This window comes from Mus musculus, chromosome 17, assembly GCF_000001635.26.
Source record: "Mus musculus strain C57BL/6J chromosome 17, GRCm38.p6 C57BL/6J".
NCBI lineage: Eukaryota > Metazoa > Chordata > Mammalia > Rodentia > Muridae > Mus > Mus musculus.
The window spans coordinates 29,489,275-29,514,163 of record NC_000083.6 but is presented as its reverse complement, the minus strand read 5'-3'; the positions used below and the strand labels follow the sequence as shown (position 1 = coordinate 29,514,163).

The window sequence follows — 24,889 nt, the reverse complement described above, 5'->3', positions numbered from 1 at the left end:
ACACACACACACACACACACACACACACCATAGCACCCATGTGCCTATACACACACACAGTAATAATAAGAATAAATAGATGGGGGCTGGAGATGCTCAGCGGGTAAGAGCACTGACTACTCTTCCAGAGGTCATGAGTTCAAATCCCAGCAACTACATGGTGGCTCACAACCATCCTTAATAAGATCTGATGCCCTCTTCTGGTGTGTCTGAAGACAGCTACAGTGTACTTAGATATAATAATAAATAAATCTTAGGAAAAAAATAAATAGATATGTTTAGCTTTTTAAAGAGACACTAGAAGGTACTTGGTGTGGGAAACTCTAAGGTTCAGTATACAAAAATGAGCTGTGTAGCCTTGGCTATCCTGGGACTCTCTCTGTAGACCAGGCTGGCCTCGAACCTACAGAGATTCATTCACCTGCCTTGGCCTGTGAAGGTGTGTGTCTCCCATTTTCTTTTCTTTTTAAGATTTATTTTATGTATGTGAGTACACTGTTGCTCTCTTCAGAAAGAAGAGAAGAGGGCTTCCAATCCCGTTATAGATGGTTGTGAGCCGCCATGTGGTTGCTGGGAATTGAACTCAGGACCTCTGAAAGAGCAGTCAGTGCTCTTAACCGCTGAGCCATCTCTCCAGCCCCATGTGCCTCCCATATTCTCCACTCTATCACCTTCTGGGGAAGCCTTCACACTTCCACTAAGGCTGCTTCTGTTAGGGAGGCCCTCCCACTTCTACTCCTGACCTCTCCAGCCCCACCCCATCTCCGCAGCCTGTCACAGGTGGCTACCCCCTCTTCGGCCAACAAGTGTCGCTCTTGGCTCACGGACTCCAATCTAGCTGGCTCCTGCTTCTTCCCTTTCTACCACCCTTCCTCCCCTGGCTTCAGTCCCCAGGCCTCAGTCCCACCTCCCCTGGGCTTCACTCTGCACTGATGACCCAAGCCCTCCCCCATCCCTTCGGTTTTGACCTCTCTGAAATCCACTTTGTTTATGTAACTGCTTCCACTAAGACCGGTCCACCGGTCACGGAGCTCAGCAAGAGCAGGTCAGTACCTATGCCCTGGGAACAAACAGAGCCTAGCAAAGAGATAAGCGGTCGCTTACAAGGTGAGGGTCAGAGGAGAGAATCGATTCCCACAGGTTGCCCTCTGACCCCAGCCCTCTCACGGTGGATGGCCAGCCCACATCCATACATTCGCACTCATGAGTAAATGAGTGTAATTTTATCTTTTTTGTTTGGTTGGTTGGTTTTTGGTTTTTCGAGACAGGGTTTCTCTGTATAGCTCTGGCTGTCCTGGAACTCACTCTGTAGACCAGGCTGGTCTCGAACTCAGAAATTCACCTGCCTCTGCCTCCAGAGTGCTGGGATTAAAGGCGTGCACCACCACGCCCAGCCGTAATTTTACATTTTAATGCAAAGTCTATTTATGAGGCTTACTGTTGGGGACGGGTATAGTGGCACAGGCCTTTCACTCTAGGGCTCAAGCCACAAAGGTAGGTCAGCCTGATCCCCATGGAGAGTTCGGGGACAGCCAGGACTACACAGAGACCCAGACTCAAAACAAATGAACGCGCTTGTCTACTCCAAGGATCTGACGCTGCTGCCGTCTGGCTTTGAAAGGTACCCGAGCTCGAGCACACATGTGCACATGCAGACACACACATAATTTACAATTTAAAAAAGGGAGCTAGAGAGGTGGCTCAGCGGTTAAGAGCACTTACTGCTCTTCCAGAGGCCCTGAGTTCAAATCCCAGCAACCGCATGGTGGCTCACAACCATCTCTAATGAGTTCTAATGCCCTCTTCTAGTGTGTCTGAGAAGAGCTACAGTGTACTCACATACATAAAATAAGTAAATCTTTAAAATAAAATAAAATAAGTCACTGGATGGTGACTTATTTTAAGTCACTTTTAATATTAAGCACTTGGGAGGCAGAGGCAGGCAGATCTCTGAGTTGGAGGCCAGCCTGGTCTACAGAGAAAGTTCCAGGACAGCCAGGGCTACACAGAGAGACCCTGTCTCCAAAGTAAATAAATAATAAATAAATAAATAAATAAATAGATAAATTAGTCTTGACTAGGTTGGAGCCCCTGCCTTTAATTCCAGGGCTCTAGAATTAGAAGCACACCCAGGGCCTTTTTGCAGTCAAAGCCAGCCCATTCTACATAGTTTCAGGCCAGCCAAGCTATACAGTGTAACCCTGTCATTCATATATATATGTATATGTATATATATATATGAATGACATCTCTTTGTTTGCTAGGAAGAACTAGTGTGCTGCGGAGCACATATGGAAATCTCCTTCCACCACACAAGTTCCAGGATTGACCACAAGTATCTTTATCCACTAAGCTCTCACCACCTGAAAAGCTCTTGTTAACACCGTATAGACTTCAGTGCTGGTGGTACCAAGACAGAGCCCCAGAGTTGGTAGTCTCCCTACAGAGAGGTTCCTTTGGCTGGGAACTTATAGTTAGATCTCAAACCCAGGACAAATGACTACCAGAGGTGCCTATTTAACATAGCAAAGCAACCCTGGCCCCAGGTTCTCCCAGCATCCCTCAGTCCCTGCCTGTTACAGGGCATGGCTGGCATACCCTAAATTTCTCCAGCCCAGAGGCTGGGGTGTTCTTCCCCAGCTGCCTTCCCTAGATAGCGCAGCCATTTTGGAAACTTGGCCTTACTCTTCCAGCCCTCTGTTCCCCTTTGCTCCCCTCTCCTCCCAGGGCCAGGTCTTGTTCACTCTGGACTCTCCAGGACTTCCCAGCTGCTGGCTCTCTCCCTCGCATCTACAATAAACCTCCTCTTCCACCATACCTACGAACACTGGTATCTTCTTTATTTTTTATTTTCTTTTTAAAGATTTATTTATTTATTTTATGTATATTAGTACACCATTGCTCTCTTCAGACACAGCAGAAGAGGGCATCGGGTCCCATTACAGATGGTTGTGAGCCTCCATGTGGTTGCTGGGAATTGAACTCAGGACCTCTGGATGATCAGTCAGTGCTCTTAACCGCTGAGCTAATCTCTTCAGTCTTATTTTCAATTTTTCATTCACTAATGTTCGCAAACATCAGTCCCCAAGTAGTTGGATCCTACCAATAACCAGAAAGCGACTTAGAAGGCACTTCCTCTCAGAGTCAGCTGGCCAGAGAGTCGACCTCAGGTGAGAGGGCCTGGGTTCTCACAGGAACTAAGGCACACTAACCACAAACGGTCTTAACTTCTGACCTCAAGGGTCATTCCCTCTCCGCCTGTCGCTCACACCAGGAGTTCCAAGGTCACTGAGCTAAGTGAAGCGCAGCCCTGCACGTTCTGATGTGACATCAATGACAGTTACCTCATCTGTCTTCCTCTTCTCCTTTTCTTTTTTTTCAGGAACTTGAAGATAGCTCAGGTAGACTGACATCCTTGACCCCTGACTGCTGCGTGTTATGACCTGTGGGTGACCTTTGACTCTGGCTAACCAAACCTCCACCCTTACTTCTAGCACGCTAAAAGCCCACACTTCCTACCAAGAGCAGTGAAGTTGGTTTACCATGTACAGACCAAAAGCTACCTTAGTTTCCCTCCACCTCCAACCACCCTGCTCCATTCCACAAATCCTCTAAATGCTAGGAAGAAATAAATAAATAAATTCTAGGCGGCTGGGTGGTGGTCCTGTACACCTTTAATCCCAGCACTGGGGAGGCAGAGGCAGGTGGAGTTCTGTGTGTTTGAGGCCAGCCTCGTTATCAGTGTGAGTTTCAGGACAGCCAGGGCTACACAGAGAAACCCTGTGCTGGAAAAAAAAAAAAGTTCTAGGCTACCCTAGGATACATGAGACTCTGTCTCCAAACAAACAAGAGCCCAAGAATAGTGGCTGTCTAGTGCCTTTAATCCTAGCACTTGGATGAAAACAGATCTCTATGAATCTATTGCCTGGTCTACAGAGCGAGTTCCAGGCCAGCCAGCCAGTGAGACCCTGTCTCAAAAACCCAAACAACAAAGCCCCCTTAAGTGTCTTGGCAGAGGCTTGTCTGTAGGGTGCTTAGGGTACACAGAACAAACCAGTCAGGAGCTGCATCTGCAATAGCCTAAGCAAGGCAGGGTGATGAGGGGATGGGGCCTGGGGTAGAGGCAGTGGCTGGTGAGGAATCCGGAACTAGGATGGATAGAATTTATTAAGAGGAAGGCTACAGGCTGGGAGAGAACCCAGAGGTGCTGGGGTGGGGTGGACTTATAGGAAACAGGAGTGCAGAAGGGCTTTGTGAGAAGTTAGGAGTTAGCCCAGAGATGTGCAAGTGGAACCACCTTATAAGAACCAGGAGTGTAGAGGGGCTGGAGAGGTGGCTCAGTGGTTAAGAGCACTGACTGCTCTTCTGAAGGTTCTGAGTTCAAATCCCAAGCAACCACATGGTGGCTCACAACCATCTTTACTTATTTATTATAATAAATAAATCTTTGGGCCAGAGCACTCAGGGACTGAGAGGACAAGCAGAGGTCCTAAATTCCCCAGCAACCACTTGAAGGTTCACAACCATTTGTATAGCTACAGTGTACTCCTATACACTAAATAAATAAATCTTGAAAGAAAGGAAGGAAGGAAGAAAGGAAGGAAGGAAGAGGCATACAAAAGGAGCTCGTTTCATGGCTCCAGGACACCGTGAAGCTGTGTTAGAACATTCTCTGTTATCCGTGGATGGAACCCCATTCTGTCCACAGCAGATCAGTGACGCAGCAAGTTTCCAAACAGAATTCGTGCACAGGCTGGGAGGCACAGGCTGGGAGGCACAGGCTGGGAGGTAGCTCTGCGGGCAAGAGTGCTTGTTGCACAAGCATGACAACCTGCGTGAAAATCTGCAGAGCTCACTTAAAGAGCCAGGTTAAAAAAAAAATCACCAGTAATCGCCATATGGAAGGAAGGGAAGGTTAGAGTCTGGAGGATTGCTGGGACTACAAGGCTAGCTTGAGATTCTGAGAGACCCTGTCTCAAGGGAATGAGGTCATGGGTCACAGAAGCCACCTGACTTCCGCCTCTGACTGTCAGGCACATCTGCTCACAACACACCTGTACTCCGGGGCTTCCAGCTGTGAGTCTAGCGGCTCCGCTCAATTCCCACTCCCCCTCAGGAATAGTGCCCCTGGCTGGGCAGGGGTGGTGTACACCTTTAATCCCAGCACTTGGGAGGCAGAAGCAGGCAAATCTCTCAGTTTGAGCCTAGCCTGGTCTACAGAGGGAGTTTCAGCCAGAACTACACAAGAAACCCTGTTGCAAAAACAAAAACAAAACAAAGCAAAACACAAAGATAAAACAGCAAAACAAAATAAAACCTGAGGGGGCTAGAGAGGTGGCTCAGAGGTTAAGAGCACTGGCTTCTCTTCCAGAGGTCCTGAGTTCAATTCCCAGCAACCACATGGTGGCTCACGACCATCTGTAATGGAATCTGATACATGCAGGCAGATACAAATATATAGGATAAAGAAAGAGGTTTGTTTAAAGTGTGGGGGGAAAACAAGGGCAGGCCAAGCTTGGTGGCACACCCCTTTAATCCCAGCACTCAGGAGGCAGAGCAGATGGAACCTGTGAGTTCGAGGCCAGCCTGATCTACAGGGACAGTCCCAGGATAGCCAGGGCTACATAGACAGAGGGGGTGGGGAGGGGGGGTGAAAAGAAAGGAGGTGACCAACAGTCTATGCCAAGCCTGTTGATCTGACTTAGATAGCCAGGGACCCACAAGGTGGACCCCCAGGGTCCCAAATGGTGGAAGGACAGAGCTAACTCCCATATCTGTTCTCTGGCCCCCACATTCCCTTCATGTCACGCTCAAACACACACACTACATTTTAAAGTGTCAACTTTTAAATATTGGGAATGGGGAATTGTTTTTCATGACGGGGGTTTTTCTGTATAGCCTTGGCTGGCCTGGAACTCACTCTATAGACCAGGCTGGCTTTGAACTCAGAGATCTGCCTGCCTCTGCCTCCCAAGTGCTGGGATTAAAGATGTGCAGGACCACTGCCTATCTAAGAATTACTTTTGGAAATCATTAGTACCAATGCCTTCCCTACATGGTCTAGGTTCTTGTACACACACACATACATGCACTCATGCACATGTACACACACATACACACACCACACAGAGTCATTTATCCCACCTGCACTTGGACTTGGGCAGTTATCATGCATCAAACTTCTGACCGTATGCCTGCTACCAAATGCTGCCCTGCTATCCCGCAGCCCCTGCAGGTTTCCCCATAGCACATATTCCCTGATTAAGCATGGATAGTTACCTCCTCCCCGTCCCCTCCCCAGGACACAGGAACACCATATTTATTTCATGGCTGCTTTCCCCAACACCTAGAACAACGCCCAGCCCATTGCAGGTGCTCTATAAATACCTGTGGAGTGAATGCACACAGCCCCTCTGCTGAACAGAAGGGCCTGTTCAGGCCTGCTGCCCTAACTGACAGGAAGGGCGGCTTGGTTTTGTTTGTGGTGGATTTTTGTTTGCTTATTGTTTTGTTTTGTTTTGCTTTGTTTTGGTGAGTCTTTTTCTTCCTTCCTTCCTTCCTTCCTTCCTTCCTTCCTTCCTTCCTTCCTCCCTTCCTCCCTTCCTCCCTTCCTCCTTTCCTTCCTTCCTTTCTTCCTTTCCTGAGACAGAATTTCTCTGTGTAGCTTTGGCTGTCCAGGAATTCACTCTGAAGATTTCAAACTCAGAGATTCCCCCTGCCTCTGCCTCTGCCTCTGCCTCCCAGCTCCTGGGATTAAAGGTGTGTGCCACCATTTGGCTCCTGCCTTTCTTTCTAAGATAATTCTTGGAATGTAGCCCAGGCTGGCCTAAAACTTGCTTTGTAGTCCCTACTGGGCTCAAATTCAAGATCGCCCTGGGTGTTGAGATGAAAGGTCTGTGCCACCATACCCACCAAGAGCATACCCCCTCTTCTGTATTCTCCCCCCACCAACAGCTCTCCCTCTCCCCGCCCCTCCCTCTTTTTATTGAGTTGAAGTCTCAGGCAGTCCAGGCCCACCGGCCTTAACTCACAGCTTTGACTGAGGGTGACCTTGAACTTGTGAGACACCTGCTCCACCATGCCTGGTTTATGAGGTGCTAGGGGCCAGACCCAAGTTTCACCCAAGCTAAGTGAACACCCCTTTCTTCCTTCACCCCCTTCTGGAGTCCCTGGGGAAGATCGGCCACGAAGAATCAGATCTCAGCCTCGCAGTGCCCTCCTGCCTTCTGAGGCCTCCCTTTGCTCCCGTTCAGCTGACACTAGAGAGAGACACGATCTTACCACTAACTCTTTCTCACCAGGCATAAAACAGGTCTTTCTATATTGACAAATGTTTTTAAGAAGGGAGACACTGAAAGCTGTTGAAGAAAGCCGGGTGTGGTGGTACACGCCTTTAATCCCAGCATTTGGGAGGCAGAGGCAGGCAGATTTCTGAGTTCGAGGCCAGCCTGGTCTACAGAGTCAGTTCCAGGACAGCCAGGGCTACACAGAGAAACCCTGTCTCGAAAACCCAAAAAAAAAAAAAAAAAAAAAAAAAAAGAAAGAAAGAAAAAGAAAAAGAAAAAGCTGTTGAAGACCCTGGGACGTTTACAAAGAAGCTTGTTAATCCCATGTCCTTGGGAGGCTGAGGCAGGACAGGGGGCTGGAGAGAGGCTCAGTGGTTAAGAGCACTGACTGCTCTCCCAGAGGTCCTGAGTTCAAATCCCAGCAACCACATGGTGGCTCACAACCATCTGTAATGGGATCTGATGTGTGCCTGAACAACGGTGTACTCATATCTGGAACACAGCTCTGTGTGCTGACTCAGAGGAAACACTTCGCAGAAGATCTCACCTCAATGATGCTGGTCTCTTCTTAATCAGGGCTGGTTCTTTAGCCCCAGCTGACCAGCTTCCATGGTCCCAGCAAAGCAAGTCTTACTTTAGCGGTTCTGGGTTGGTTTTTTTTGTTGTTGTTGTTGGTTTTGTTTTGTTTTGTTTTTTTGAGACAGGGTTTCTCTGTGTAGCCCTGGCTGTCCTGGAACTCACTCTGTAGACCAGGCTGGCCTCGAACTCCGAAATCTGCCTGCCTCTGCCTCCCAAGTGCTGGGATTAAAGGCGTGTGCCACCACACCGGGCTGGTTCTGGTATCTTATTAACCACAGCTGCTTCTTTAGCTCTAGTTAGCAAGAGCCATGATTCTTCACACACAAAAAATAGTCTTTGCTTCCGTCTGAAACTTCCGAAGCCAAGTCTCCATCTTATGCTGTCCTGACATTATCTTTCAAATTCCTACAGAACCGTTCCCTTATCTCTCAACACTCAATGACGGCCACAATCCTCTCCAAAGTCCTTCTGCAATCCTTCCCCCAAAACAACCTGGTTAGGTCTGTCACAACAATACCCCACTATCCTGGTACCAACTTGTCTTAGGGTGTCTATTGCTGTGATGAAACACCATGTTCAAAAGCAACTTGGAGAGGAGAGAGTTTATGTCCCTCACAGTTCCTTCATACAGCAGTTCGTCACCAAAAGCAATGAGGGCAGGAACTGAAGCTGGACAGGAACCTGGAGGCAGGAGCTGATGTGGAGGCCACAGAGGAGTGCTGCTTACTGGCTTGCTCCCAACGACTTGCTCTGCCTTCTTACAGAGCTCAGGACTGTCAGCCCAGGGATAGAACCACCCACAATGAGCTGGGCTCTCCCCCATCAATCAATAATTAAGAAAATGCCCCACAGGCTGCCTTCGGAGACATAAGTTGAGATATCCTCTTCTCAGAAGGCTCTAGCTTGTGTCAAATTGACATAAGCCAGTCAGGTATGGCCTTGTACATCTTTCTTTCATTCTTTCTTTCTTTCTTTCTTTCTTTCTTTCTTTTTTTCTTTCTTTCTTCCTTCCTTCCTTCCTTTTTTTTTTTTAAATTAAGATTTATTTTGGGCTGGAGAGATGGCTCAGCAGTTAGACATAATAAATAAATAAATCTTAAAAAAAAAAGATTTATTTTGTTTATATGAGTACACTGTAGCTGTCTTCAGACACACCAGAAGAGGGCATCAGAGCCCATTACAGATGGTTGTGAGCCACCATGTGGTTGCTGGGACTTGAACTCAGGACCTCTGGGAGAGCAGTCAGTGCTTTTAACCACTGAGCCATCTCTCCAGCCAGGCCTTGTACATCTTGAACCCCAGCACTGGGAAGCTAAGGCAGGTGATCCCTATGAGCTTGAGGCCAGTCTGGTTTACACAGCAAGTTTCACATCACCCAGGGATACCTTGTCTCAAAGAGAGAGAGACAGAGAAACAGAGAGACAGAGAAACAGAGAGACAGACACAGAGAGACAGACACAGAGAGAGACAGAGACAGACAGAGAGAGAGAGAGAGAGAGAGAGAGAGAGAGAGAGAGAGAGAGAGAGATGAGGACCTGAATTACATCCCCGGGACCAAAATGATTAGAAGAAATGACTCCCACTCCCCTGATCCACAGCCCACCCCCTTAAAATATAACAATATTCTTAAAATAAAGAGCACAGAACCCAGCCTGAAGGAATCCCAGGTGATCAAAAAGATGTAACTGTTTGAAGAGCCAAGTGACAAGGACAACTGACCCTGTGGCACAAAGTAAACGAGAGGGCTAAGTTAGACCTCCTGCACCCTGCACCCCTGAGCCAGGAGAGACCTGGCTCACATTACAAATGGTTGTGAGCCACTATATGGGTGAGGGAATTGAACTTGAGACCTCTGGAAGAGCATCCAGTGCTCTTTACTTCTGAGCAATTCTCCAGTTGTCCTTTGACCTCCACGTGCTCACCTGGATATGTAAGACTGCAGCAACGGGTGGAGCTCAGGAGTAGAGCACTTGCCTAGCTCAGTTCTAAATCCCAATAGCACAAACAGATAGTAAATAATTAAATACCAATTTGCCCTCCAATTTGTGTGGGTGCTGGGACTTGAACTTGGGTCCTCTGGATGAGCAGCAAGTGTGCTTATCAGCTTCGTTTTACCAAGACAGGGTCTCTTGGAGCCCAAACTGGCTGCAGACTTGTTACATAGCCAAGGTTAACCTTGAACTCCTGATTCTCGTGCCTCCTTTTCCCTAGAGTTAGGCTGACAAGTGTGCACCACCTGCTTAGGACCTTGAGCTCTGACCTTGCACTACTCCTAACCTACATATGCATAGAGATGGATGGACTGCGCTGGAGAGATGTCTCAGAGGTTAAGCGCTCTGGCTGCTCTTCCAGTGGTCCTGAGTTCAATCCCCAGCACCCACATGGTGGCTCACAACCATCTATAAGGTGATCTGCCGCCCTCTTCTGGCCTGCAGGCATACATGCAGGCAGAACACTGTGTATATATAATAAAGTAAATCTTAAAAAACCCAAAGACACAGAGATGGATAGACATCTACAGCAAAATCCGTTCTCATCTTCTCATCTCTAGTTACGTGGCTACCTGAAAAATAGATTAAAATGTCTAGTTTCTCTTTGACTAGGTGTGGAGACAATAAAAGCCAAGGAGTTGTAAGCAAAAATGTTAATAGTAGATATTAAAGAAAAAAATTCCTTCAAAGATACATGTGTACATTTCACCCCAAAGGGGAAAGAAATGAGGGATGATGGGAGATAGAACCAGATGGATCACGTGATTCCTTTGGCTACTGCAGAGCTGTCAGCCTGTGCCGCACCGCACCATCTCGCTTTGCTGTTTAGCAACTGGGTCTCACATAGCCCAGGCTGGCGTGGAACTCACCAAGTGTTGGCTGCCTGACCTTCCTGCCTCTACCTCCCAAGGTGCGAGGTTCCCAGACATGTTCCGCCACCGCGAGCAACCATCACTTTGCTTTAGTGCTTCGCCAGGAAAAAAAAAACAAAAAACAAAACTTTTCCCTTTAAGTTTATGACTTTGAAGAAAAAAAAAAATGCGGCGTTTAAGTTTATCTCCGTCGTAGCGTGGTCGCAGCGTCGGCCCCCTCCACCCCCTGATGACACATCTCTCTAATTTTGCACTACAGTCAGAAAGTAAGGTGGGAAATTAAGCCAATTCTCATTTATTTATATCAATCCACGGGGAGAATGTTCGCACTCACATGAATAATCTAACCGGAAAGGAGACTTCCGTGGTATATTTGGCTCAGGGACGTGTTTTCATTGATGGGGAAAAGGAAAAGAAATTAACTTTTTTTTTTTTAAGTCATTTTACCCAGGGGTAATTTATACACATAAGACACTGCATGCATTTTAAGCATTAGCTCAGTAGGGTGTGTTTCTGACAGCCTTTCACAGCCGAATAAACATTACCATACTTGAAAAACAAGTCCGCACTCCCTCCCCTGAAGTTCCTGGCGCCCTTTTCAGTCTATCTCTGGACCCCACTAGCTCCAGGTCACCGAGATTCAGACTAGCTCATTCTAAAATCTCCTTTCGACGGTGTCCTGTTTAAGCTGTGCCTCATTTGTACCAATGACCGTTGGCTGGGTGGCACAGGCTTCACAAACTCCGGACCATTTCTCTGTCGTGGATGAGAAGAAAAAAAACAAAACTCAGAAACTAAATATCTGCCAAGGTCACGTGAAGACCAAAGTTGGAGCGGAATTCAACTGTGACAATATGTCTCCAAGTCAAGGAAGGGTCCCTTACACACCACGCTGCTACTGCCCCTGATTTCATGTGGGCCCTCATGGTTCCAGGGAGTTAGATTAAAAGGGTATTTTATATACAATGACAAAACTTTGGAAAACACAAAATTAATTGTTTATTCAAAACTCATGGGCTGGCGGCAATGTGGCTCAGTTGATAAGAGGGTTTACCTAGCATTGCAGGAACCCTGGGTTCTGTCCCCAGCACTATTTGAGTCCAGCTTGGTCTACAGAGTGAGTTCAAAGACAGTCAGGGCTACACAGAGAAACCCTGTCTCAAAAGAAAAAAAAAAAATTCAAGGCTAGCCAGAGATGGTGATGATGATGGTGGTGCTGATGATGGTGATGGTGACACGATCATGATCACGGATGGGGTCAGTAGAGATAGTCCAGGGCTTAAGATACATACCAGTCTTACAGAAGGTCCAAGTTTGGTTCCCACCATTCAGATCTGACAGCTCACAACTGCCTGCAACTCCAATTCCAGAGGGTCCAGTGTCCCCTTCTGATTTCTGCAAGTACTTGTGCCCGACTGTAGGCACACCCCCGCACAGACACACACAAGTGCACAAATAATTACAAACTGAAAATAAATCTTAAAACCAACAACATCAAAGTAAATGAATGTAAAAGCATTTATTTCTTTGTTGTTGTTGTTTTCAAAACAGGGTTTCTCTGTGCAGCCCTGGCTGTCCTGGAACTCACTCTGTAGACCAGGCTGGCCTCAAACTCAGAAATCCACCTGCCTCTGCCTCCCAAGTGCTGGGATTAAAGGCGTGGGCCACTACTGCCTGGCAAAGCATTTATTTTAAGGTAAAAAAAAAGCTACACCTGGCATTCAGGACAGCAGGGTCTATCTGGGGGCATCGGGACACAAACTAAGAAAACCATCGGGTCACATAGACGTGACTGTTACTGTCCTGCCTGTAGTCCAGGGTGGCCTATAATGCAGGCTGAGCATGACCTTGAACATCTGGGCCTCCTGCTTCTACCTCCCCAGCACAGGGATTACAAACCCTACCCAGGGGGCTGGAGAGATGGCTCAGGGGTTAAGAGCACTGACTGCTCTTCCGGAGGTCCTGAGTTCAAAATCCCAGCAACCACATGGTGGCTCACAACCATCTGTAATGAAATCGGATGCCCTCTTCTGGTGTGTCTGAAGACAGCTACAGTGTACTTACATATAATAAGTAAAAAAACAAAACAAAACAAAAAAAAAAACACCCTACCCAGGGCTTCGTGCATGCCTGGTAAGCGTTCTACCCACTGAGCCACACCACCAACTTGCTTGCTATTGGTGTTAGACTCGCCAAACAACAGGATACAATTCAATAACAGCCGGTCTTGTACTGTATCCCAGACCTAAGGTCACCAAGAATTCTGCACATTGGAAGTCCTATTACTGTAAATTAAAATAATACGGGGTCTCCTCATCTTGGCCTGAGTTCTGCTTCGTTTCCACTCCCTCACACCACCACTGGAGGGGTCACTGCAACCTCGCTGTTGGCAATCGGGGTTAGTAGCACAGGCCATTGCGGAAATGAACTGGGGGGGGTTGGGGGGGAGGGCGAGGCCATATCTGCTCCAACACTGCTCTCGATAGGTCCTTGTGGTGAGGGTTTCCAAGAACCAGCGGAGCAGTTAAAGGAGCTGAGCAACACTTACGAGAAACGTGCCCGGCCCCACCCCACCCCCACCCCTGGCCCCTTCTCCCCCACTTTGCGGTCTCCAGCCCTTCCTCCCTTCCAAGACACACAGGTGCAGGGTAGGTCTATTTCCACAGAGCAGGGTTCCTTCCCCAGCTTTGCTCTGACCTCCATGTCCCGGAATCCCAAGGGGCCCTGAGATGACCCACCACTCAAATGCCTAGTTGTCCTTGATACCAAAAGCCGGGGGGGGGGGGGGAGTCTGTCTAACAGAGAAGCAATGGGTATGGCTAATCTGAACCCACATTCTAAAATTCCTACCTCATGTAGCCCAGGCTAGTCTTGAGCTGGATAAGCTACAGATAGCCCTGAACTCCCGTCCTCCTGTCTGCATGTACTTCACAAATGCCAGGATCAGGCACACGCCTTGCATCAGGCAGTCAGAGGACAATTTAGAGGAAAGAGTTGGTTCTCCCCTCCTAGTATGTGGCTCTTGGATCCTAGGGTTGGAACCTAGATAATCAGGTTTGGCAGTAAGAGCCTTTAACCCGCCATTGCTGAGCCATCTCAGCCAAAGTACTGTTATATTCTTCATCACACTTTCGGAGTGTAAAAGTCCCTGGGCCAGGCACTGGGGTGCAAACCTGTAATCCCAGTATCCGAAGCTAGAGCAGGAGGATCAGGAGTCACCCTCTGCTACATAGTAAAGAGTTGGAGGACAGCTCCTAAGATCAGTACTAAGGGAGGGAGGGAGGGACCTTATCAATGGGAATGAGAGGACGAGAGAGACAGGTAGAGAGAGACAGGTGGGGTAAGCATGACCAAAAAACATCGGCTGCAGGTATGAAAATGTCAAATGGGGGATGGGTGGCTGGATTGTGGCTCAGAGGTTAAGAGCACTGGCTGCCATTCTAGAAGCCCTGGGTTCAATTCCTAGAACCCACATGATAGCTCACAACTGTCTATAACTCCAGTCCCAGGGGTTCTTCTGCTAGCTGCCCCGGGCACATTAACATTAACATGGAAAAACAAAGTTAGTGTGGAAATGGAGCCCCCCCTTCTGGAAGCAGAATTAGCACTTATTCAAATACTTGAAGTAGTCGAATGTCACGGAGGGTAAAGGTGCTTGTTGCCTGGGCCTGATTACCTGATAACTTGGGTTTGGTTCCTGGAATCCACGTGGGGGACGGACAGAACAAACTTTGGCAAGTTGTTTTCTGAGCTCCACAGGGCACCATAGCATCAGAACCCAGCCCATGCTACATGTATGGAGACCCTGACTCAAAACAAAACAAAACAGTGAGAAGCTGCCTTCCCTGGGGAGATTTCCCAATCTCTTCCGCCAAGGACATCCATCCCCATCTCTGCCTCCTGGAAACACAGGTCTGTCCATAATGTCACAACATGTCATACAGCTAAAAAGCAAATCAACAGGGACATAAACAGATCTGTCTCCATCTCTTGGATGGGAACTAATGCGAAGATAGCTGGGCCGGTCCCTCTCCCCAGATCACAACCCTCTTCTTACTCCTTAGAAGTGACAACCACGCCGGGCGGTGGTGGCACATGCTTTTAATCCCAGCACTCGGGAGGCAGAGGCAGGCAGATTTCTGAGTTCGAGGCCAGCCTGATCTACAAAGTGAGTTCCAGGACAGCCAGGGCTACACAGAGAAACCCTGTCTGGAAAAAAAAAAAAAAAGAGAGAGAGAGAGAGAGAGAGATCAAGGACCTTTCCCCTTCTCAAAAAATGCCTAGTTTCAGCTCACACACACCTATCATGCCAGGGTTCAAGTCTAGCTTAGAATGCAGGAGATGCTATTTCAAAATAAAAAATAAAATTAAATTAAATTAAAATAAAATAAAAAATAAATAATGCAGGGTGTGGTGGCACAGACCTTTAACCCTAGCACTCAGGAAGGCAAAGGCAAGTAGATCTCTGTGACTTTAAGACCAACCTGGTTTACATAAAGAACAAAAAACAAACAAAACAAACAGAACCTAAAAGCATCTCCTACAACCTCTGACCTCTTCTACTTAGCGAGGACCCTACTTTCTTTCTTTCTTTTTTTTTTAAGATTTATTTATTTACTTCATGTATATGAGTACACTGTTGCTATTTTCAGACACACCAGAAAAGGGCATCAGATCCCATTACAGATGGTTGTGAGCCACCATGTGGTTGCTGGGAATTGAACTCAGGACCTCTGGAAAAGCAGTCGGTGCTCTTAACCACTGAGCCCTCTCTCTAGCCCCTGAGAACCTACTTTCTACAGACACACTGTATGGCCCCCAGCAGTCTCAACAGCCACAGAAAGGCCCCCCCCAACTCATCTCAAAGGCAAGAAGGGCAAGGCTCTGCCGGATTTCATTTCTAGCAGGGGATTTCAATTCCTAGCAACCACATGGTGGCTCACAACCATCTGCAATGAAATCTGATGCACCCTTCTGGTGTGTCTGAAGACAGCTACAGTGTACTCACATACATGAAATAAATAAATAAAGTTTCTAGCAACTTTCAATTGTTCACTTGCAACTTGACTGGAAAGGTCCCACAGTGTGCTTAGACACCCAGCTGCCGGGCAGTGTGTATACAGGAAGGAGGAGGGGACAGAAGGGTAGGGAAAAGGGGAACTTCAGAAAATCAGCCCCCAAGAGCTGAGAAATCCTTCCTTCCTTTCTGAGCCACACCGAGGCTGTGCTGGGGTTTGGGACCTAGTCCAAGATGTGGTGGTAGAGGAGATCTCTCGATGAAGGGAGGGCACTGTGGCCTGGATCCTCCACAAGCGCAATGCAATGGGGCCAAGTTCCTAAGAGATTATGGCAAGAGGGGAGGAAGAGGTCAAGATGCCCCTGCAGGAGGGAAGAATGTTAGAACTGTTACTAATGGGCAGAAAGCAACAAGAAAGCAATGTTTACACCTGGGTGTGGTGGCAGCAAGCCCCAGATCCTAGATACAGATCGGGAGTTCAAGGCTCTCCTGGGCTATTTAAGCCTAGGCTACAGGAGAAATTGCCTAAAAAAAAAAAAAAGAAAGAAAGAAAGAAAGGAAGGAAGGAAGGAAGGAAGGAAGAAAGAAAGAAAGAAAGAAAGAAAGAAAGAAAGAAAGAAAGAAAGAAAGAAAGAAAGAAAGAAAGAAAGAAAGAAAGAATTACTTTTAGGACCTGGATCAGCAGTGGTTCAACTATTAGGACATACTCAGACCAAACATGAGGCAAACTGGGGGCCCCATCTTCCAGACAATTGTGAGGTCATACAGGTGCTGGGAACCAATTCTGGGTCCCCTGCAAGAACAGCAAACGTTTTCTTCCTTTCTTTCTTCCTTTCTTTCTTCCTTTCTTCCTTTCTTTCTTTCTTTCTTTCTTTCTTTCTTGTTTGGTTTTTTGAGACAGGGTTTCTCTGTGTAGCCCTGACTGTCCTGGAACTCACTCTGTAGACCAGGCTGGCCTTGAACTCAGAAATCTGCCTGCCTCTGCCTCCCGAGTGCTGGGATTAAAGGCATGCGCCACCACTGCCCGGCTGAAATGTTTTCTTAATAGGTGTGTTATCTGTGTATTTGTATGAATGCACGCTTAGTGCCCTTGGAGGCCAGAAGAGCGCATTGGATCCTCTGGAACTGAAGTTACAGATGGTTGTGAGCCACCATGTGGGTGCTGGAAGTTGTACCCAGGCCCTCTGCAAGAATTCTTAACTGCTGAGCCATCTCTCCACTTCCCCTGCCCATCCTCATCCCCTTTTATCGAGATAGGATAGACCTGGAACTCCAGCCCAGGCTCAGCCTTGAATGTATAGGAATTCCTTTGGTCCTGTCTACCAGAGTGCATCTTTCCAGCTGATTAGACCAGTCACGAGTATCCCAGACTGAGACTGACCTTGAACTCCTGACTCTCATCCTCTTAGTTCCCAAGTGCTGGGATTATAGGATTACACCACTCTGCTAGGAAGATGCTAGGACTCGTGGCTCCCAAATCTTTTCCAGTGGAACTATACATGCCCTTAATCCCAGCACTTAGGAGGCAAAGGCAGGCAGATCCAGGAGTTTCAGGCCAGCCTGGTCTATACATATCAAGTTCCAAGGCTACACAGACTTCAAACCTTGTGTCAAAAACACTAGGCTTCTGGTCACTCACCAAGCCGGGCAGGTAGGTCTGAGCTTGAAGCCAGCCTCATCTACAGCCCTAGTTACAGCTAGAGCTCAAGAGAAACCCTGCTATGAGGTACCAAGAACCAGGGTGCTGGAGAGATGGCTCAATGGTTAAGAGCACTGACTGCTTCTTCCAGAGGTCCTGAGTTCAATTCCCAGCAACCCCATGGTGGCTCACAGCCATCTGTGATGGGACCTGATGCCCTGTTCTGATGACAGCTACAGTGTACTCACATACATAAAATCTTTAAAACAAAAACCAAATCAAACTCTCAAGTGCTACCTGTAGTAATTCCTGCAACCACATTGTCTGATGGAACTCAAGTGTTCGATGCTAGCTCTGACATGACACGTCAGAAAAATTTAGTCCTAGCCAAGTCTTGTCCCCATGTTCCTGGTGCTGTAATTTGGTTGCACCTGCTTTGAAAAGGTGACAATCCCTAAACTTTTGTTAAAGGGAATTGGTCATAGTCAGGGAGTTTCCTTGGTAGAGTGGGCACGGAAGGCCTGGGTTTTATCCAGCACTGGTTTGTTCAGAAAGCCTGGTACTTCTCTGTGCCCCAGCAGGAAATCAGATCTAGTCTGAAAGTGCCCAGTCTACCTGGCTCTGTACCAAGCATACATCTTTGTATGAATGAATGGAAAACTCAAAGGTTTAAGACAAAAGGTTTTTATTCAAAAAATGCCAAGTATAAAAAAAAAAAATAAGATCTCTTTTATTCCCCTGTACAGTATACTTTACTCAGATAAAACCAGCGGGCTGCACGCTGCTCAAAGCACAGCCCCAGAGAGGATCCGGAAGGCACACCACACCGGAACTGTTTTATGTACAGTCAGCAGACCCTAGACCCACTCCAGCAAGCAGCCAAGGGGGCCCCTGGAGAAGGGGGCTACAGCAGCTGTCCCACCGGAGCCCCAACACCCCAGCAAGCGTCACAGCCCTCCCCTAAAAGGTCCCCAAGTCAGGAGGAAGGAAAGAAAAAAAAAAGGCAGAACATGACAATAAACCGGGGGCAACAGTCAGTGGAAGCTTGGACAGGAAGGCAACCAAATAAATAAATAAATAAATACATTAAAACTTCCGGGCTAGAACGTGCCATCTTTCAAAAACAAGCAAAAAAGAATAAAAAAGAAAAAAAAAAAAAAAAAAAACAAAAAACCAAACCAAACCCCCAACACATAAAATAACTTAAAGGCATTTTTTTTTTTCTTCTTTAAAATTGTTATCATCTACAGTCCTTTTGCAGGCTACCATGCCGGAACTATACACACATTTACAGCTTGTCTGGTTTTTTTTTTGTTTTTTTTGTTTTTTGTTTTGCATTGGTTGTGCGTTCTGTGTGAGGTCTTGGTTTTGAAACAGTTAAGTCGAAACCAAAGAGGAAGACCAGTTTGCTTGGGAATTTTACTAAAGGAGACAGAAAAGGGGCAGGTGGCTCAGCAGTTGGCCCTGTAGCCTCTCCCATGGCACCTTTCATAGGAAGTGGGGGATGGGAAAGGAGAGGAGAGGAAGGAAGCAAAACCCAGGCAGAGTTTGAGAAGCAGCAGGTAAGAGGTAAAGTTCAAGTATTTCTCCCAGCACAGGCGGAGTCCCCACAGAAGGCACTCAGGAGTTGGAAGAGGTGACAGGGACTTAAATATGGTGCTAGTTTTTATCCCACCCCCCAGACTGTTTTCCTCTCCCCCCCCCCCCCCCCCCCCCGGCCCATCTTGGTGACCCAGTCTCCATGGTGACTAAAGTTCCATCGACAGGGCTCTGATCCACTCCCACCCCCAACCAGGGATGGATTCAGGGGAGCCCAGCAACACTAGACGCTGAGTCTGGGGGCGGGGCGCGCAAAGAGGGGCCCAGGACCAGTGAAGTAGTCTCTTTCCCTTGTGGGAGGCTCCTCCAGGGACCTGGAGTCTGGAATGAGTTGTCATTGCTGTCCCTGCATCGTCACGCAGGGTCCTGTTGGGAGGCCAGAAGACAAGCTCTCCCTCCCTGGAGGGTCTGACAGACAGCAGCAGAAAGGCTGCTACTTGCTGGACCCCGGTGACAGACTGTGCAGATGGATCTCAGAAGCTGCCTGGGGCAGGAGGTCACCCTGCATCCATGGATGGTTCCGGATTTCTTCAAAGGAGGGCCGATCTGATGGTCTCAGGGACAGGCACCATTTAATAAGGTGCTGACACTCTGCAGAAGGCGGGGCAGACAGAGGTTAAAGATGACTCAACTTGTTTTTGTAATGCAAAGGTCTTCTTCCCCAGACCTACAAGTCTGGGGTTTTTAAAGAGGCACGGTACTTTTTATACCAAACACTGCCCGGTGGGAAAGAACGGATACCGAAAGCCTCCAGCAATCAGCTTTCAGTTAAAAAAGTGCCTCCCCTCTTAAACCTGTGGTTTCAGACTTCAATAGCTCGGGCCTTTCCCATGACACCCACTCACTAGAAATAGGAAGGATGACAAGGGTTTTGATGAGCCACCAGTGAGCAAGATGAGGTGATTCAATTCACCTACCTACCTCACGCCTTCCACTGACACTATCCGGAACCTTCATTTTTTTTTTTTTTTTTTTAAACTTTGTTTAGAGACTGGGTCTCTGCTGGTACTTAGATTTTACAGGGTCTGGGGGTTGGGGTGGGATGTATATAAAACTTGTTCCAATTTGAGCCCAAATGGAGTACTCTGACCCAGTGAAAACCCACCATCTCTTGAGTCCCAGCAGTTGGGGGTCAGAGGCAGGCTAAGGCCTTACTCTCCCCCAAAGAAAATGAATAAATAAAAATAAAAAGGTGGATAGGAATACTCTCTCACTCTTGTAATCCCCAAACCAACCCTGAACCAGGGTTTGGGAAGGATTGGGGGTGTCTGAGGGAAGTTACCTGAAGAGACAGTTTGCCTGAAGAACACTTGGCCCTTGATGATCTCTTCATCGTGCTCAAACGGAATATCTCCGCAGACCATGTCATAGAGCAGGATCCCAAGGGACCAGACAGCTGCCGACCTGCCGTGGTAGCGATGGTAGCGAATCCACTCTGGAGGACTGTACACTCGGGTCCCTACCAGCAGAGGGAATAGAAAGAAACCAGCATTAGCAAAAAAAAAGTTAACAAAGCAGCTAGTCTGAGCCGCTTCTTTTAATTTTTTTTTTCTCCTCCAAAGTTTCTCTGTGTAGCTCTGGAAGTGACTCTGTAGGCCAGGCTGGCCTTGAACTCGGAGATCTGCCTACCTCTACCTCCCAAGGGCTGGATTAAAAGCAAGAACCACCACCTCCACTAGGTTTTCAAATATTTTTTAATAAAGACACTGCCTGGCTCGGGTTTGGTGGCACATGCCTTTAATCCCAGCTCTCAGGAGGCAGACAGGCAGATTTGACTTTAAAACAACCATATTTTTTTTTTCTCTCCATCTCTGCCTCTCTGGTCCAGACAGAAAATGAAGAAATGATATGGTAGCTCTCTGGGAGCCCAAAAACCCTAAACCCAAATCCCTTACACATCGGCCCAAAGACAAATAAAGCCACCGAAAAGCTCAAGTCTAGAGGCCCCACTCAGTGGGTTAGCCTTTAACTACAAGGACCCCAGGGCCCTGCCACACCAGTCTCATCTAGACCGGGCCCAGGTGAGGGCCTTTATACACAACTAACTCAGGGTGTGCTTTCCTCCGGGTTCTATGCAAGCAAGGCATAGACACTGCACTCTCCCACTCCCTAGACTGGAAAGGTACAGTTGCAGGGCTGGTTTCAGACCACGTGATTCCTGTTTACAAACTTTGGGGAGTAAAAAAAAAAAAAAAAAAAAAAGGTGCTAGCCTCGTGGTGCTCAACAGGGGGCAGCAAAGACTTGCCCAGGGGGGGAAAAACACAGGGGAGGACTCAGCCAGCCATTAACTGTTAAATACAAAAAACGCAGCCCAGCCCGGCATCCTCCAAAGAAATTCAAACCACAAGCCAGAGTCACAAGTTTTGAAAGGCCATAGTTTGTCCGGGTGAGCCACTCGGATCGTGACCCACCCTCGCGCTTTGATCTACTATTCCTGCCCTCCACTGCTGAAAGAACGCGATCCAAGCCCCTCCCTATGGTAGATAGGTTTTCATCCTCCCAGCGGAGACTCCCAACTAATTTTCAAACCAGCAACAGATCTTATTTCACAACATTCATTCCAGGCCTCGTCACCCCACAACACCCCCAAGTGGGGTGAAACCGCGGCTCTTATTCCTTTACCCTCAAAAGCAAAACAAAACAAAACAAAACAAAACCCTGCAGTTCTAAGAACTACCTTAAAACTCCCCCACAAAACAAAACTACAAAAGAAAAAAAAAAAAAAAGAAAAAGAAAAAGAAAAAAATCAGCACCAATGTCTCCCGCCACCAACGGCTCCACCTCCTACTGGAGGGAAAAGTGGGTCATACTTTAGAAATCTGGGCTACAGCCGGCTACCCACGACCTCTTATTCACCGGGAAAGCATGGAATTTAATAAATTCCTGCTGAAAAGAAAAACAAGCAAACACCAGCAGCAACAACAAAAACAACAACAACAACAAAACCCCAATCACGCCAGAAATGTTGCAGGTTCGTTCAACCAGCTCGAAATCCCCGGCTGTACTATGCCGGGAAGCTCGCCTCTGCCCCACCCCTGCCAGCTCTGAGCCAGGCGGCCCAATGACCTTTACAAAGGGCCGGAGCCGAGGCCGCCAGAGGCTTCCAGGCCGGCACCTTGGGCAGCTCCCTCCCCGGGGCCTGGCTCACCATCAAAGTCCGTGTAGACTGTGTCCTTGAGCAGCGCCCCCGACCCGAAGTCGATGAGTTTGATTTCGCCGCGGCTCAGGTCGATTAAGATGTTCTCGTCCTTGATGTCGCGGTGGAGAACCCCGCAGTTGTGGCAATGCCGCACGGCCTCCAGCACCTGCCAGAAGAATCCTCGGGCCAGGTCCTCCTGTAGGGCTCCTCGTTCGGTGATAAAGTCGAAGAGGTCTTGCACCGGTTCGGGCCTCTCCAGGATCAGCACGAAACTATCGGGCCTCTCGAACCAGTCCAGAAGTCTAATGACGCCCGAGAAGTCCGAGCTCACCTTCTTCAACAGGACCACTTCCATGGGCACTCGGGTGCCATTGGGCTGCAGAGTGAGGGCGAGGGTTAGCGCGCCGGTTCCGGCACGCCCGTCGCCACCCACCCACCCATGAGAGGGTCTCTGGCTCCGGCTCACTCACCAGTTCTCCCCAATCGGAAATCCGGTCCTTCTCCACGTGCTTAATGGCCACCTGGAAGAAGACCCCCGAGTCTCCATCAGACCCTCCTGCTCAAAGCATCCCTCCGCGCGCCCTCCCCGAGGCGGCGTTGCCCACTCACCGGCAAGTTGTCGGCGACGCGGATGCCAGAGTAGACCGAGCCGAAGCCACCGCTGCCCAACAGCGGGCCCACCTGGTACTGCGACTCCAGGGGCTCCTTCTCTTTGCCTAGGAAAGAGGCACGGGACACTCAGCGCGCTCGACCCACGCGGGGGTCTCCCGGCGTCCCAACGACCCGCGCGCCCAGGGTGGGGTGGGGACACTCACCCGGCGCCAGCTTGGTGGCGTGCAGGTCGTTGCAGGGCGCGGCGCGCAGGTGGGCCAGGGAGTTGATCTTGGACAGGAGCATCCCCACCTCCAGGGTGTCGGTGCGGCGCCGGTGCCGGGACGAGCAGCAGCGGCGGCGGAGCGAGCTGGGGCTGAGCCGACGGCCGGGACTCAGACTGCGGGTGGCGTTGCGGCTCTGGCTGCGGCTGGCGCGCAAGGCCGAGGGCGAGTCGGAGGACGACTGAGGGCGCTGGCGGGGCTGGCCGCGGGCGGGTTCGCCGGCTGGGTCAGGCAGTGCGGGAGGCGGCAGGGCGAGAGGCGCTGCGGGACCCAGGGCTGCTGCTGACTGTGACTGCTGCTGCTGCTGCTACTGCCGATCCCGCCGCCGGCACTGCCGACTCCCCTCCAGCCTCCTCCGCCGCCACGGCCGCTGCTGCAGACGCCCGGCTCGCCCCGCCGCCAGGAGTAAAGGGGCGGAGCGCGCCGCTGGGGAGGGCGCGCGCGGCGGGCGGGGACGGGGCGGGGCCTCTCCGGGAGGCCGAGGTGGGGAGCCGGGCTGGCTCGGCGGCGGAGGGCGGAGAGGGGGCGGGGAGGCGGCGGGACCAGGGCCGCTCCCCTCCGCTCCGCCCCCTCGCGGCTACACCCCTCTCCCCGGCCCCGCCCTCGGGCGCGGCTTCAGCCAACCAGAAGACGCCCTATTTGCATAAGGCGTTGCGGGCCCCGCCTCTCGCCTCGCGGTCAGAATGGTCGCTAACGCCGCCACGACGTGGCGGGAAGGAAAAGGCGCCAAAACGGAGGGGGAGGGGCGCTGGGCGTGCAGGGAGGCGGGAGCTGGGTGGCGCGCGCGGGCGGGGGAGGAAGGATGGGGAGGGGCGTATCGATTCAAACCCAAACAATAACAAAGCCATCAAAGGCCGCCCGAGGCCAGCTCTGCCGGCTCTGTGTTTCCCGGAGATTTGGGTTGTGGAGGGGGGTCGAGGATTGGAGCTGGAGCGTAGCAAGTTGTGAGAAATGGAAGGGCGTTGGTGTGGCGGGCGCGGAAGCCATGAGTAGGGACCGCGTGTGTGTGGATGCCGACCAGGGTGGTCCTCTGGTGTGACTCAGCCCGGAGACCTCCAAGGCTGCTGGGGCGGGTTGACGATGTTATGTGGGCTAGATCCTGGGGGTGATGATTGTGTTTTTGGGGGCGAAGGCTGTGCAAGACGTGAGTCACCGGCATTTTGCACACCGAGGCCAGTCACAGGCCTGCGAGGAAAAGTGGGGGAGACCTGGGATGCGAGGAGCCGGTGACAAAGATTCTCAATTTAGAAATGCAGAGAGAATTAGAAGGGACCCGGGGTACCTGATCCCCTCGGTCCATGTCCGAGCGCCTGAGAGAGGAAATCACGACACAAACGTTAGCTTTCTCTTGCCAAATGCTGCCTCAGCCCCTTCTGAGAGGGCGGGAGGAGCAGGAAAATTCCTGATCGCGGGCGAGGGTGGGAGGGTGCCGCTGGGTTTAATCAGAGGTTGTTGCGGTAGTTACCTTCTCATCAGCTTGGTATTAGCAGTCAGGCGATACCAGATATTATTGGCCCCCACCCCAGCCTTGTCTCAAAGGAAAGTCCCCACATGCACGTGGAAATACCACGGAAAGCTAGCCGAGTCCGCTTTCATCTTTTGTCCTTTTGAACTTCATGGAGAGTTGATAACGACGTGTGGAAATGGGTAAACTCTCATTCTGTGTAATCCATATAAACTGAGATACTGGTGGCCAGAGTCATGGACAGCCAGCTACACCCCTTGTTCGTTATTTTTGTTGTTGTTCTTAGGTCTGAGAGATCTTTAAAGGAGGAACGAGCCTGTTGTGGATGTAGTCATTAGCGCACGCGTTTAAATGCTTCCTTTACAAGTTTTCCATGCTGCTTATAAAGATGCCCAGAGACTCCATAACTTTTATGGATGCCTCTTA

At 49.5% G+C, this 24,889-nt stretch overlaps 1 protein-coding gene and 1 long non-coding RNA gene across 3 annotated transcripts in view; one reads left to right on the top strand and one right to left on the bottom strand.

Annotated features, from left to right (window-relative positions):
* Window positions 1-18,052: 18,052 nt before the first annotated feature.
* Pim1 (proviral integration site 1) lies at window positions 18,053-23,379 on the bottom strand. Of its 2 annotated transcripts, NM_008842.4 has the most exons (6): window positions 22,939-23,379; window positions 22,733-22,839; window positions 22,594-22,644; window positions 22,133-22,499; window positions 20,266-20,442; window positions 18,053-19,574 (listed from the first exon to the last, which is right to left on the bottom strand). In NM_008842.4, the coding sequence occupies exons 1-6, from the start codon at window positions 23,018-23,020 to the stop codon at window positions 19,417-19,419; spliced, it is 942 nt and encodes a 313-aa protein (NP_032868.2). In that variant the 5' UTR covers window positions 23,021-23,379; the 3' UTR covers window positions 18,053-19,416. The 2 variants fall into 2 exon arrangements, with proteins under 2 accessions (NP_032868.2, NP_001351842.1); NM_001364913.1 differs by lacking the exons at window positions 22,133-22,499; window positions 22,594-22,644; window positions 22,733-22,839; window positions 22,939-23,379 and adding an exon at window positions 21,030-21,079.
* Gm26885 (predicted gene, 26885) overlaps window positions 22,620-24,889 on the top strand; it is a 44,707-nt gene continuing 42,437 nt past the window's right edge. Inside the window, exon 1 of the long non-coding RNA NR_168683.1 lies at window positions 22,620-22,987. This is a non-coding gene — a long non-coding RNA (predicted gene, 26885). The remainder of the gene's footprint in view (window positions 22,988-24,889) is intronic.

Bases quoted from the DNA above. Each gene is read 5' to 3' on its own strand.
- Pim1 (NM_008842.4), bottom strand. From the start codon at position 23,020: ATGCTCCTGTCCAAGATCAACTCCCTGGCCCACCTGCGCGCCGCGCCC. The intron at 22,645-22,732 runs GTGAGTGGGCAA...GTCTTCTTCCAG, and splicing joins GCGTCGCCGACAACTTGCCG to GTGGCCATTAAGCACGTGGA. The intron at 19,575-20,265 runs GTAACTTCCCTC...CGCCTTCTGCAG, and splicing joins CAGGCAAACTGTCTCTTCAG to AGTGTCAGCACCTTATTAAA.